The sequence below is a fragment of the Nelumbo nucifera genome, chromosome 4 (assembly GCF_055504915.1).
Source record: "Nelumbo nucifera cultivar China Antique chromosome 4, China Antique-T2T, whole genome shotgun sequence".
Classification (NCBI taxonomy): Eukaryota; Viridiplantae; Streptophyta; class Magnoliopsida; order Proteales; family Nelumbonaceae; genus Nelumbo; species Nelumbo nucifera.
This window is the reverse complement of record NC_142652.1, coordinates 22767793-22782012: the sequence shown is the minus strand read 5'-3', so window position 1 is coordinate 22782012 and position 14220 is coordinate 22767793. Positions and strand designations below refer to the sequence as shown.

The 14220-nt window shown below is 37.4% G+C and overlaps 1 protein-coding gene across 2 annotated transcripts in view; it reads right to left on the bottom strand.

The window, feature by feature from the left end:
• PHYLLO (2-oxoglutarate decarboxylase/hydro-lyase/magnesium ion-binding protein) overlaps positions 1–14220 on the bottom strand; it is a 111769-nt gene that overhangs the window by 28442 nt on the left and 69107 nt on the right. For both annotated transcript variants that reach the window (XR_016085854.1, XM_010259565.2), the window contains exons 14-15: positions 9884–10186; positions 5909–5976 (exon numbers count right to left, since the gene is read on the bottom strand). Coding sequence is in view for 1 of the 2 variants with exons in the window: in XM_010259565.2 (XP_010257867.1) it covers positions 5909–5976; positions 9884–10186 (371 nt within the window). In the remaining variant the exon portion in view is untranslated. The remainder of the gene's footprint in view (positions 1–5908; positions 5977–9883; positions 10187–14220) is intronic.

Here is a 14220-nt window from a genome sequence, read left to right as displayed (position 1 = left end):
CAAAGTTTTTGAGTTCCTAACTGGTCTGAATTCTGAATATAACATTGTGAGACAGCAGTTGTTGACAAGAGATAGTGTGACTTTATCACAAGCCTATTCCCTAGTGCACAGTGAAGAAACTAGAAAAAAGGTTATGTTGCAGCAACAGCCCTCCGAATCAGCCTTTGGCAGCAGTTAAACCTAAATCTGGGGGGGAGGGGAGAGGGGATAAGGAGAAGAAGGAAGCTAAGGACTTAGTATGTGAAGTTGTGAACACTGCAAGAAACCTAAACATACTAAGGACACCTGTTGGAAGTTGCACCCTCATCTAGTTCTAGCAAAACTCAGAAATAAGAAAGGGAATGCTAATATGGCTGTCAACACTAATAGTACAACTTCATCAGGCACAAGAGGCACTCCTCTAGATACCCTAGCTGCAATCCGAGCTGCTCTGACTCAGCTAGAAAATGAATTTAGTAATTCAGCTTATCCTACACCAGCTCAGCCTACTTCAGCCCCTGCTCATATAGGTACAAGAGCTATTGCTTGCCATGCTTCTATCCCAGGTAATACTAGACCTTTCTAGGTAATAGATTCAGGTGCTTCGGATCATATGACCAGCATATCTACTCTATTTAGCACCTATTATTTATCCTCTGGGAGAGACAAAGTTTCTATTGTTGATGGCTCTCTTGTACCAATTTCTGGTAAGGGAGACACCAGATTATTAGATACCACCACCCTATCCTCAATTTTACATGTTCCCAAACTTAGTGATAACTTACTTTCAATTAGTAGTATTACTAAAAATCAAAACTGTCCGGTAACATTTTTCCCTAATCGGTGTATTTTTCAGGATCTGGAAACGAAAAATGTGATTGGGATTGGCCATGAGATGAATAGAGTCTACCTGCTTGAACATTCACAGGGGGAGCAGAGTGAAGCAGGGAAATTGTTTGTTTTTCAGTCTTGTAGTAAGACTATGCTTTGGCACAACCGCTTAGGTCATTTATCTTTTGGGTCTTTAAAGAGTTTTTTTCCAAACTTGTTTGAGTCAGTAGAAGTGTCTGGGTTAAAATGTGAAAGTTGTGAACTTGCAAAATATAGTAGATCATCTTATCCTTTAGGTAATAAAAGAAGCAACCTTCCTTTTGAGATTGTGCATACAAATGTTTGGGGGCCCTACCATACTCCCACCATGGGGGGCTACAGATATTTCTTATTATTTGTTGATGACTATACCCGTTTTTCATGGGTCTACCTTATGCACTCTCAAGATGAGGTCCCCTCTCTAGCCCAAACTTTCCATCAGATGATTCTAACCCAATTTGAAACCAAGTTCAAGATTCTCAAATCTGATAATGCCAAGGGTCTACCTTGGCATCCTATCTCCTTGATCATGGGATCATTCATCAGAGCACTTATCCTCACACACCTCAGCAAAACGGGGTTGCTGAGAAGCATATTTTAGAGGTAGCCAGAAGCATCATGCTCAACTCTAATGTTCCCATACGCTTCTGGGGTGATGCAGTCCGTACAACCATATACCTCATTAACAGGGTTCCTTCACGGGTCCTAAACATGCAAACCCCATTCAGTTTTCTATATCCAAATAAGGACCTGTTCACCATTCCCCTGAAAACTTTTGGGCGTACCATTTTTTTTCAAATCCTTGGACCTCATCACTCCAAGTTTGATCCCAAAGCCATTAAATGTATTTTCCTTGGGTATACACAAAATCAAAAGGGATATTGCTGTTATGAGCCAGTTTCAGGGAAGCGCTTTGTGTCCATGGATGTCACCTTCTTTGAAGATATGCCCTACTATTATAAGGCTTCTCCTTAGGAGGAGAATAGTGAGGAAGGGATTTCAGTTTCAGCCCCAAAAGTTCCTTTACCTATCCTAGTTACTAAAGGGGGGGGGGGGGATTGTGAAGAAGGTTGTCAAAAATGTAGAGTTGAGAGTGTATCATAGAAAGTGGTGGAGGCAGGTTGATTCTCATACTCAACAGCAATCCAAACTAGTTCCAAAATCCTCTACAATCCCAGATTCAGACACTACTACTGCTCCCACTGTTGATCCTACTATTACAAATGTTCAACCTTCACCGACAGATGACCTTGATCTTCCAATTGCTATTCGAAAAGGGAAGCATCGTTGCACCTCATCCACTGCCCATTGCATCTCCAAGTTCCTTTCTTATAATTATATCTCAGAATCCTACAAATCTTACTTGGCATCTATTTCTGCTATTCCTATACCCAGAAAAGTGCAAGAAACTCTTTTGATACCTGAATGGAAGGAAGCAATGCAAGTAGAGATGGATGCTCCTATCAAGAACAACACATGGGAACTAGTTAATCAGCCTAAAGGAAAGAAACCTATTGGATGCAGATGGGTGTTTACTGTGAAATATAATGTTGATGGTACTGTAGAAAGGTATAAGGCTAGATTGGTTGCAAAGGGATTCACACAAACTTATGGCATAGACTATACAAAAACCTTTGCACCTGTTGCAAAAATAAACACTATCAGAGTTCTTCAATCCATTGCTACAAACTTCTCATGGCCTCTATTTCAGCTGGATGTTAAGAATGCCTTCCTCAACGGAGACTTGCAAGAGGAAGTATACATGGAGTTACCCCCTGGTTTTTATAGTACAGAAGCAGGAAAGAAAGTTTGCCTTTTGAAGAAGGCCTTGTATGGGCTGAAACAATCTCCGAGAGCTTGGTTTGATAGGTTTAGACTGGCTTTGGATAAATTCGGATACATACAGGCTCAGTCAAACCACACTCTCTTCTTTAAGAAGACAAGTCACTCCCTGACCCTACTTGCAGTCTATGTAGATGACATTGTGATAACGGGAAGTGACACTAATGAAATTGAAACCCTTAAACAGCACCTTCACAAGGAATTTGAAGTGAAGGACCTAGGAAAGTTACACTATTTCCTAGGAATTAAGGTAGCTCGATCTAAGCATGGCATTTTCATCTCCCAAAGAAAGTATGTTCTAGACTTATTGGAAGAAACTGGCAAGTTAGGAGTAAAACCTATTGATACTCCCATTGAGCCTAACCATAAGATAAGTGAAGAAAGTGGAGAACTCTTTGAGGACAGGGCTATGTACCAAAGGCTGGTTGGGAAACTTCTTTATCTCTGCCTAACCCGACCAAATATTTCTTATGTCGTTAGTGTTGTCAGTCAATACATGCATTCTCCTAGGACCTCCACCTCCTTGCAGTAGAAAGAATTCTTGCCTACTTAAAGAGATATCCAGGGAGAGGTATACTCTTCAAAAATAATGGTCATATGAAAATATAAGTGTATACAGATGCGGATTGGGTTGGATGTGTTGATGACAGGAGGTCCACCTCTGGATATTGTGCATTTGTGGGGAGAAATCTTGTTTCCTGGAGAAGCAAGAAACAAAATGTTGTTGCTCGCTCCAGTGCCGAAGCAGAATACAAATCCATGACCAATGGTGTTGTAGAAGTGTTATGGCTGAGATCCTTGCTTAATGAGTTAGAGGTTGATTATGAGAAGCCTCTGATGTTGTATTGTGATAATCAAGTTGCAATTAATATTGCCCACAACCCAATACAGCATGACAGGACTAAGCATATCGAGGTTGACAGACATTTTATCCGAGAGTCAGTCGCATCTCAAAACGTATGCCTTCCTTACATTGCCCCAAACATGCAGTTAGTTGATCTCTTCACCAAAGCAGTCACAAAAACCAAGTTGGAAACAGATCTTCACAAGTTGGGCATGACAAATATCTAATCCCAACTTGAGGGGGAGTGAATAAATAGTTGATGAGTCCATACCCACACTCAGGCTCTAGTGTGTGTGGTTCCATACCCACACACTATTGTTTCTAATTTCTTTTAAGTTGGGTCGGCTGGCCTTATCCATATTATGTTTATCCTTTTTCTTTGTTTTATTAGGACTAGAACTTTTTGTTTATTTCCTATTCTTGTAAGGAAACTAAAGCTATAAATAAAGAGGTATATGGGGCGGCATATACATCAATCACCGAACCCCTTCTTTCTCCTCCTCCTCTTTTCAACTCTTCTTCTCTCCCTCTCTCCTTCTCTTCGAACCTGTATTACTTCTCTGATTACACAGTAACAGTTCTACTTCTTCCAAGTATGGTTCAACTTTACCATTTAGTTATAATACTTGTATGGAATTACTAACTTGAATACAGATATGTGCATGTAGGAGGATTATGGTTCAATAAGCTCCTCACCCCACCCAAGGGTATCATTTTGCTTTCTTTTTTTCTTTACTTCCTTATTATTCTTTCTGTCATGTCATGCCACTGACTCAAAGCAAAAAAAAAAAAAAAAAAAAAAAAAACACGAAGAATAAAATGAGGAGACTGTCACATTTATGTTCCATTTATGTGTTTGGAGTGTCAAGACTTTCTCTTTGGCATGGTACTGGCTCAATGGAAAGTTTACTCAATTGCTTATCCATTAACACAACAATGATAGAATTTGTACACTCCTTGAGAAAAATTATGACCAATACAGATGTGGTATGATCTTCCACAATGAAGTGTCACCCAAGTAACACACTAGGCGAGCATTAATTTATTAGGCAACAACCAAGTATTCTTTTTTTTTTTTTTATAAGTAATGGTGATTTTATTAATTAGAATAAAATCACAGTATACATCATACAACTCCCCATCAAGAGGCGCAAGGTGCTGCCTCTAAACTACAACATAAAACTTACAAGCAGGCCCAAAAGAACTGATTCCTATGTGCTCCTTGTTTGGCTAGGAAATCTGCCAGCCCATTTGCCGATCTTCTTTCCATTGAAGGCAACAACCAAGTATTCTTTTACTTTTAGATGCATAGGCAATGTTAAGAGAAAGACAACAAGCAAACAATCTTAAGAGAACACAGGATGACATTTTCAGCAGGGAAAAACAAGGCCAGTGGTATAGATATAAATGTATTAGTAAAGGAAAATAACTAATTTTCCCCATTTATATATTTATGAGTGTTTGTTACCTACTCTTAATTGATAAGGCTGAATATGGAACTAAAAAGTAGGAATCTGAAGTCATTGTACAAGTGGTTTTTCTCCTTTGTAGTAGAGAGGTTATTCAAAAATCTTCTCATTATTTATAAAAATTAAAGTAGTTGTTTTTTCCCTTACTAATTTAATTTGTGGTGTAATAGTTTATTATTATTAGGACAAAATTACTATAATTTTCAGAAGTAATGACAAGATTTTTCAATAACACCTCTACTTCAGAGGGGATAAAAATAAAAAATGCACATGCAAAATGATTAAGATCCCTAATTATCAAAAAAAATGATTAAGATCCCTAATATGTGTGATTATGTACATACATTATAAAATATGTTTATATTTGTTTATTACTTCTCATCCAGGCAAACCTAGGCACCTAGGCATCAACTCACCTTGTCAGATAAAAACACCTAGCTTCCTAAACTGCAGTGAGAATATTTTGATCATTCTCAAATTTATTTTATTCTTTTTTAACATTAGTTACTATAGTTAAATGGTTTGGAATGGTTTCTTGGTTCCTAAGTTAAGTTTAGGGTCTTTTCCTATAAATTATAAATATACTTAAATGATGAAATGTAAACAAGCCCTTCACTTATTAAGGGAAGGTTTTGCCTTCTGGACTTCCTGGGATTGAATGGATTAGAATTCTGTGGGAGATTTCTTTTGATATATAAAAGAATTCTAGAAGTAATTCTACATAATTCAGCTTCTTTGTAGAGGATTAATGTCCTCACAGCAACAATGATGACTTCACACACACCGCTGCATGAATTTGTGCACCATCAAGATCCTTTACCAACTATAAGTTACTAACAGTACATGCATAGACACATTAGGCCACCTATGAAGGAATTTTTTCTTAACAGACAGAAACTACTACCTTTGATTAAGAAGTGCCAATCCATTTGTATCATGAAGAAAGGATACATCTCCAATCAAGCAAAGCACCTAAAGAAAATTAGATTAAAAATGAAAACATGCAGCAGGAAATTTCAAACATGTTAATGAACAAAAATACCAACATTAGAGGCCTATGACATGGATAAATATTAGGCTATGTTTGGTTTGAAGGAAAAGATAGGAGGGAAAGGAAGGGTAAGGTGGGGAAACCTTTACAATACAAGGTTTTGTAAAGGTTTTCCCCACCTTTCCCTTCCTTTAGTGAGGGTGAGCCCCTAGCTGATACTAGATGATGCAAGAGACTAGGAGAGTAGTTGGGAAACTGATTTATTTAACCATCATGAGACCAGGCATTTCCTTCAGTGTTGAATTATTGAGTCAATTCATGCAAAACCCAAGGACAGTCCATTGGGAAGGTATTGTTAGAGTTCTATGCTATTTAAAGGGTGCTCTGGGTCAAGGGTTGTTGTATAAGAAAGGGAGAGAATTCGTCTTGGAAAGATATATGGATGCTGGTTGGGCAAGATCAATTACTAACAAGAAATCAACAACTGGTTATTGTACATTTTTGGCAAGCAATTTGATCACTTGGAAGAGCAAGAAGCAGAATGTGGTGGCAAGGAGTAGTGTTGAGGCCGAGTGCAAGGCCATTAGGGCTGGCCAATCTTGACCCCATCCCATTTGACCCACCCTACCCACCCAATTTATTAGTGGGTCAATATGGGTCGAGTAACCCAATAGGGTCAATGGAAAAGGATTAGGGTGGGTTGGGTCGAGGGTACCCATTAGGGTTAGGATGGGATGAGTCACGCGGGTCAAGATGGGTTGGGTCAAAGTCAACTCTATCTATACTCACCAAATCTCAAAAAATGTTAGTTGTAGTGATTTAAACTCAAGCCTCCTAGCGTGCCAACATTTCATTACACTTCCAAACCACTATGCCACATTTCAATTTGAGAATAAAAGTGAAATAAAATAGATTTTGTTAACTTCCGTGTTCATGTGCAATTTTATGAAGTAATTTTATGAAAAGGACTTTTACGAAAGCACTTTTACATAAGTACTTTTACATGAAAGTACTTTTATAAAAGTACTTTTACAAAAGCACTTTATGAAAGTACTTTTACAAAAACACTTTTATGAAAACACTTTTACGAAAGTACTTTTACACGAAAGCGCATTTATGAAAACACTTTTATGAAAGCATAAAAGTACTTTTATAAAAGTACTTTTACGAAAGTACTTTTACACAAAAGCACTTTTATAAAAGTACTTTTATGAAAGCACTTTTATGAAAGCATAAAAGCACTTTTATAAAAATACTTTTATAAAAGCACTTTTACGAGAGTACTTATACACGAAAGCACTTTTATTAAAGTACTTTTACGAAAATACTATTATGAAAGCATAAAAGCACTTTTACAAAAGCACTTTTACACAAAAGCACTTTTATAAAAGTACTTTTATGAAAGCACTTTTATGAAAGCATAAAAGTGCTTTTATGAAAGTAATTTTATGGAAGCACTTTTATAGAAGTACTTTTGTAGAAGTACTTTCATAAAAGTACTTTTGCGAAAGCACTTTTATAAAAGTTATGCATTTTTTGCATTTTCTGTCATTTTCTGCATTTTTTTTGTAATTTTCTGGTATTTTCTGCATTTTCTACAATTTTTTGTGCTTTTTTGCATACTTTTTGGATTTTTTGGTGTTATTCGTGCATTTCCTACAATTTTCTGGTTTTGCATATTTTCTGATTTTTTCTGCAAAATTTTTTAATTTTCTGTAGTTTTAGTAATTTTTGGTATTTTTCTACAATTTTTTGGTATTTGTTTTGCATTTTCTGCAATTTTTCTTCAATTTTTGCATTTTCGGGTACACGGGTTGACCTCACTTGTTTTTGTCACGTGGCAGTCTTGAGAGATTATTCTCTCAAAATTTATTTTTTTGCGTATACGGGTCGTCCCGACCCATTTTTGTATTTATAAGTGAGGGTAAGTGGGTTAGTATGGGTGAGGGTGGTTAAAGGTCAATATGGATGGGTCAAGTGGGTCAATATGGGTGGGTTAAGGTGGGTTATGACCCTTTAACAAGGATTGGTGATGGGTCATGGTGGGCTGGTGGGTCAATATAGGTGGGTTGATATTCACCCCTTGTCCAACCCAACCTAACCCACCCATTTTCCACCCCTAAAGGCCATGGCTCACACTACATGCAAGTTGGTGTGGTTAAAACAGTTGTTACAGGAAATGGGAATATCAATCACAACTTCCATGAAGCTATTTTGTGACAACCAGACGGCCATTCATATCTCCTCCAATCCAGTGTATCATGAGAGGACTAAACACATAGAGGTGGATTGTCACTTTGTAAGAGAAAAGGTGGTTAGTGGAGAAATCATTACCCAATATGTGAAGTCTGAAGATCAACTAGCTGACCTATTCACCAAAGGATTGAATGGTGCTCGGATGAAATACATTTGTAACAAATTGGGAGTTGTATGATATATATATGCTCCAACTTGAGGGGGGGTGTTAAAATACAGTGTTTTTCCTAGGGTTATTTTAGCCTTTTTCCTTCTCTTTCTAATTCTGTTTTGTCTCTGTTCTTAAATCATAGTAACAGGGGTAATATTGTAATTTTCATTTCATTATGAATATAAGCATATAGGGGTGGCAGTTTAGTCTCATTTGACTGAGATCGTTTGCCCTATTCTCTTCGTATTCTTCTTCTCTTCTTCTTCCTCTCTATTACCTCTCTTCCAGAGACTGCTGCAGGTGTTTTTCTTGGTTTATTGGATTAAGTACAGGTCTGATAACACCCTTCAAACCAAACACAACCTTAAACTACAAATTTTCAATATGATCAAATAGTATTGTGAAAAAATGAATAATATGCAAAATTGTATTTGTTGAGCAAGTGACAATGATTGAACATATATGATCTAGTTTATAAGTTTCTTCTGATTTGATCATTTCAGATATCACTTTGAACCACTGAAATAAAGCTGAACAATGTATTTTAGCTAAGCGAAACTAACAAGAGCATGAAATACTGATAATTAAGTCTTATGACTAGGAGTGAGCAATCAGCTGGACTAAGTTCTCCTTGGCCCAGCATAGCTTACATGCTTTAGGGTTCAGAGAAAGTCCACACACAGTGAACCAAATAGGATGACCACGGGCTGGTCAAGTCTAAGGATTTTTATATTGATATTAAAAGTCTAGGCATTATGTATGTATGTAGGCATATCTGTGCATACCCGTCAATTGCCTTTTTGTATTTTGTGCACCCTTATCTACACAGGTCTGAGATAAGTCTAAGTGACCTAAGAATCTTCTGTCTCAATTTTGATATTAACCCAGAAGAACACCTTGAGTTACTGTCTCCCATCTTTATCGTGGGACTTTTTTATGACTAATGAAAAATTTAATTAACATGAGTACAAAGATGTGTACAGAAAAGGTCAAAAGAAGGGACACTTTATGGAATACTCCCTCTACACCCAAAACATCAGACTACATACACCATTATTTACCCAAGTATCAAACTGAGTAGCAACCATGTGTTAGAAATCACGAATAATATGTGGGACATTATATCTTAATAAGCCATGCGTATCTTGTATGCCATCCACAAATGTGATAAAATATCAAAAACCACCTAGCTCAATCACATGCATAGGATACAAGTATCACTCTAAATTTCTTTACTGACCATCATGTCACTCTCTTCGATTATCGGGAAAGAATACAAGTATATCTAAATAATATTCTTCAATACTAGCCAATAGGCTCTATATTCATTAGCACTTCTTCTCTGTCACCTCAAATATCAGAATATAATGCCAATACCTTATCACTTGCCAAATATCAGAATATAATGCCATTGACTCTTATGAGTGAGGTCCAGTAGAACCCTTATAATTAAAACAAGTGGAAATGTCTAAAGTACTTACTCGCTTATTGCATCCTACCGCAAATCCAATAGCTGTGCTAAGCAATCCATCAATACCACTTGCCCCCCTGTTACCACCCACTTGTATTCCCCGGCATAGCAAATTACAGGTTGGCATTCTTGATGCAGCATCAGAGGTAGAATTTACCCAACCCTGAGCATACATGTCCACGTCACGTATGACCATGCTGTTCCCAACAAATAAAGCAGCATCAGAAGAAAGTGCTCCTGTAACTACTTGTGCAACATGAGGTTCAGTCAAGGAATACTCGGAACAAATTTGAAAAGAAATCTCCCATGCAACCTAGAAGTTCATAAAAGAATCCAACAAATATATCATTATATCAGTAAGGAACTTGAGTTGATTCTTGTGAAAACAGAAAATTCAAGGAAAGCTGAACCTTTAGGTAAGCCTAGTTTTCCTATCTTTGGTACTTCAAAACAATTAATTGAATTCATAATCATTGCTCCAAGCCTCACATCTTCATGATGAGATCATGGATTGATAATCTGACAGAGGACTAAATAAATATCTCTGAATGCTCAATTTTCAGAAACTATAGTAAAAGGTGGTAACTAAAATAATCAATCACTTAGAAAAGAAAATTACAACATTGCACAAATATGTGAATAAATTAAAAATTCCACAAGATAGCATTTGGAAGGGAATCAATTAAAGAAAGAAGTTGGTGTTTTATTTAGTAAATAAAGTTGGCACTAATAAAATGGTAAATGATCTGCTCTATCTGAAAAACAAAGGAAAGATTACTGGTACAGTTGGTTTTAAAAATATTTTTCTAAGATTAGTTATTACAACTATTTAAATGAGTTTCCCTCAACTTGTGTCCAAGGAGTCAATCAATTGACTTAACTGTTGTATAGATGTTGACCAACCAACCATTTAATTTCATTTGAATGTCATTATATATTTGTAATTTCTTGTTCCTTCACTTGTGTTTTTGTTCTACAGGATTCATATTTGTCTTCTCCATGACTACAAAATCCATAAGAATCATGTTCATACTGTTACTCTCAGTTCTTTTATTTTTCATAGGGATCATCATCATTGAAACCTTGCCTCAACTAAACTGATCCAACTCAGTTTCTATTTCATTAGTCAAGTACCCTACTTCCCTTATCTGGTGCTTGAGGTGTGTCAATTGCCAAAGTACTTCACATTCTACTTTTAACCACCTAATGACCATTTGTGAATCACCTTCTACAAACATGTCCTAAAATCCTTGCTAGTTGCAGCCTTGAACCACCACTTGGAGTTTTGCCTTATTGGGCTCTCAATAGCCAAGTACCATAGATAGTTATTTCATGCTTTTAAATATTCTTGCATTGATTGTTGGTGAGTAAATTTTTATTCTTCTATTAGATTGTCATTAAGGGGAGATTTTTTTCTGTTTTTTTTTTTTTTTTTGCATTGGACGCCCCCCTTTTATATAGCTTAAAGACATAAAGAAAACAATTTGGACTAGAACTAGGAATTGTGCTTAGACCATAACTCCTACCAATATAAAGAACTCAGAAATTACTAAAATAACAAGTCAAAATTTACTACAAATAGCAATTATAAGAATTAATATAAATAGTAATTTCATTCTTGTAGAGAAAATGGTTGACCAGCTTGTGGTCCCCACTTGTTCATATGTTTTTCCTTTGTTTATAGTGCTGTTAGAATACTGTTAGAATTCTTTTTCTGTTGTTTCTAGTGACAGGGGCATTCCTGTCATTGAACCACTTATTGTTGTAGACCTATTTTAAATATCACTTGGGGCCGAGTTTTACTGCGCTCTCCAAGTGTGCTTGTTCCAGACTAAGCCAGACCGAACCCCTCTTTCTCTTCTATTCTCTCTTCCTCCTCTCTTCTTCCTTTCTCTTCTCTTCTTTCATCTCTGTTTTTCTTTTGTTTACTAAGCAGGTCTGAACCTCCTTGGTTTCAGACAACTTGGTATCAGAACAGGCCTAAACCTGGTTAGGGCTCTCATGTAGGTATTATCCAGCTGACTACATGAGAGTAGTTCTACGGCTGGAAGTTTCAGCTTGATTTGCCTGGTTCTTGGAGGTCATTGGAGATAGAAGAAGGTGCCCAAGGTTCAAAATACTTGGAGAGCTGTCCGGTGACCAGGAAGAATCGGAGAAAACAGGTTGGTTTCTGATTTAGAGCTTAAATCAGAGATTGAGAGTGACGCCCAGTAATTTCTGGGTTGTTTTTCATTTTGTTTTTTTTGGACTGTCAAGTGTCTGAAATCTCTCTGGAATCAGTACAGTTGTTCTGCTGTTCTCTTGGACTGTTTTAGGGCTTCTTTACGGACTGTTCTTCTGGGCTGTATTGTTTTGACAGTGTAGGTCTCCTCTACTGCCCACCTTGTGTTCATAAAAAGGCCTTTGAAGTTTTTATTTACTTTGGGTTCTGTTTGGACAGTACTTGGAATTTCTGTTTGGAAAAGGAGTTTGGACAGTGATGTACTCTCCATTCAGTGGTTATCCTTTATCCATTTCAGCATGGAAATGGCCGGAAATGAGAACAAACCAAATGGAGGACTTGTAGGAGCTTTAAACTCTATTGACAACAGTTCATTTCAGATTACTATAGTCAAGTTTGATGGAACAAACTATTTAGAATGGGCCCAATCAGCCGTGGTGGCCATTGGAGGGAGGGGAAAGCTGGGGTATGTGATGGGAGACACAAAGAAACCAGCACAAGAGGACCCTTCCCTCTCTAAATGGGTCCAAGAAAATTATTTGGTTATGACTTGGTTATGCAACTCCATGCAGCATCATATCAGTAGAAACTATCTTTGAGCAAAGACAGCTAAGGAGATTTGGGACAATATGAAAGAAACCTATTCTCATCCCCTTAATGTTGCTAGAGCCTATGAACTGAAAATTGAGGTGAATAATCTTAAACAAGGGGAGAAACCTGTGTCGGTCTATTTCTCCACCTTGAAATCATTGTGGTATGAGATTGATCATCTTTAGACTATTGAGTGGGAGAGCCAAAAAGATGCTGCCACATACAGAAAATTAGTTGAGAAAAATAGAGTGTTTGAATTCCTGGTTGGGCTAAACTCTGACTGTGACATTGTAAGACAACAACTTCTCACTAGAGATAGTGTCTCTTTATCTCAAGCCTACTCTCCAATACATAGTGAGGAAAGTAGAAGGAAAGTTATGCTACAAATTCCATCTATGGAATCAGCTTTAGCAGCTATAAAACCGAAGACTAGAGGTGATAAGGAGAGGGATGTAAAGAAGGATAGAAAGAGGGATGTGTTTTGTGACTACTGTAAGAAGCCAAAACATACTAAGGACACTTGCTGGAAGCTTCATCCTCAGTTAATTCCAGAAAGACTTAGGAACAAGAAGGCAAATGCTAATGCAGCTATAACCACAGGAGTTTCATCCACAGTTGTAACCATAGGAGCTTCATCACTCCCAACACTAGATCCAGTTCTCTTGATGCATTGGCTATTGTTAGGGCTGCTTTCTCTCGGCTAGATAGTGAAGTTGGTTTCTCTGGACAATCTCATTCTACTCCTCCTCCCAGTTCTACTTTTTCTCAATCAAGTACAAGGGCCACTACCTATCATGCCTCTACCCAGGTAGAACTAGCCATTTTTGGATTATAGATTCAGGTGCATCTGATCATATAACCAGTTTATCTTCGTTATTTCACACCTATTGCTTGTCCCCTGGCAGAGATATTGTTGATGGCTCTCTTGTCCCTATTTCTAGCAAGGGAGACATCAATGTCTCTGATGCTATTTCCTTATCCTCAGTTCTGCATGTTCCTAAACTAAGTACTATGCTTTCCGTCAGTAGTATCACTAAACACCAAAACTGTTCAATGACCTTTTTCCCTGATCATTGTGTTTTCTAGGATCTGGCTACAAGGAAGGTGATTGGGACTGGCCGTGAGACGAATGGGATCTACTTGCTTGAACATCCACCTGGGATCTGGCTACAAGATGATGGGAAGTTTTTTGTGTCCAACCTATGAGTCAGATTATGCTTTGGCAAAATCAATTGGGTCATCTATCTTTTGAGTCTTTAAGGAGTCTTTTTCCTAATTTGTTTGAGTCAATCCAAGTGTCCAGTTTAAAGTGTGAGAGTTGTGAGTTGGCAAAGCATTGTAGATCAAATTATTCACAAAGTAATAAAAGAAGTTCTTTTCTTTTTGAAATTATGCATATTGATGATTGGGGGCCCTATCATATTCTTGCTATGGGTGGGTACAAATACTTCCTATTGTTTGTTGATGACCACTCTCGGTTTTCATGGGTTTACCTCAAGCGCTCTCGGAATGAGGTTCCCACTTTGACCCACATT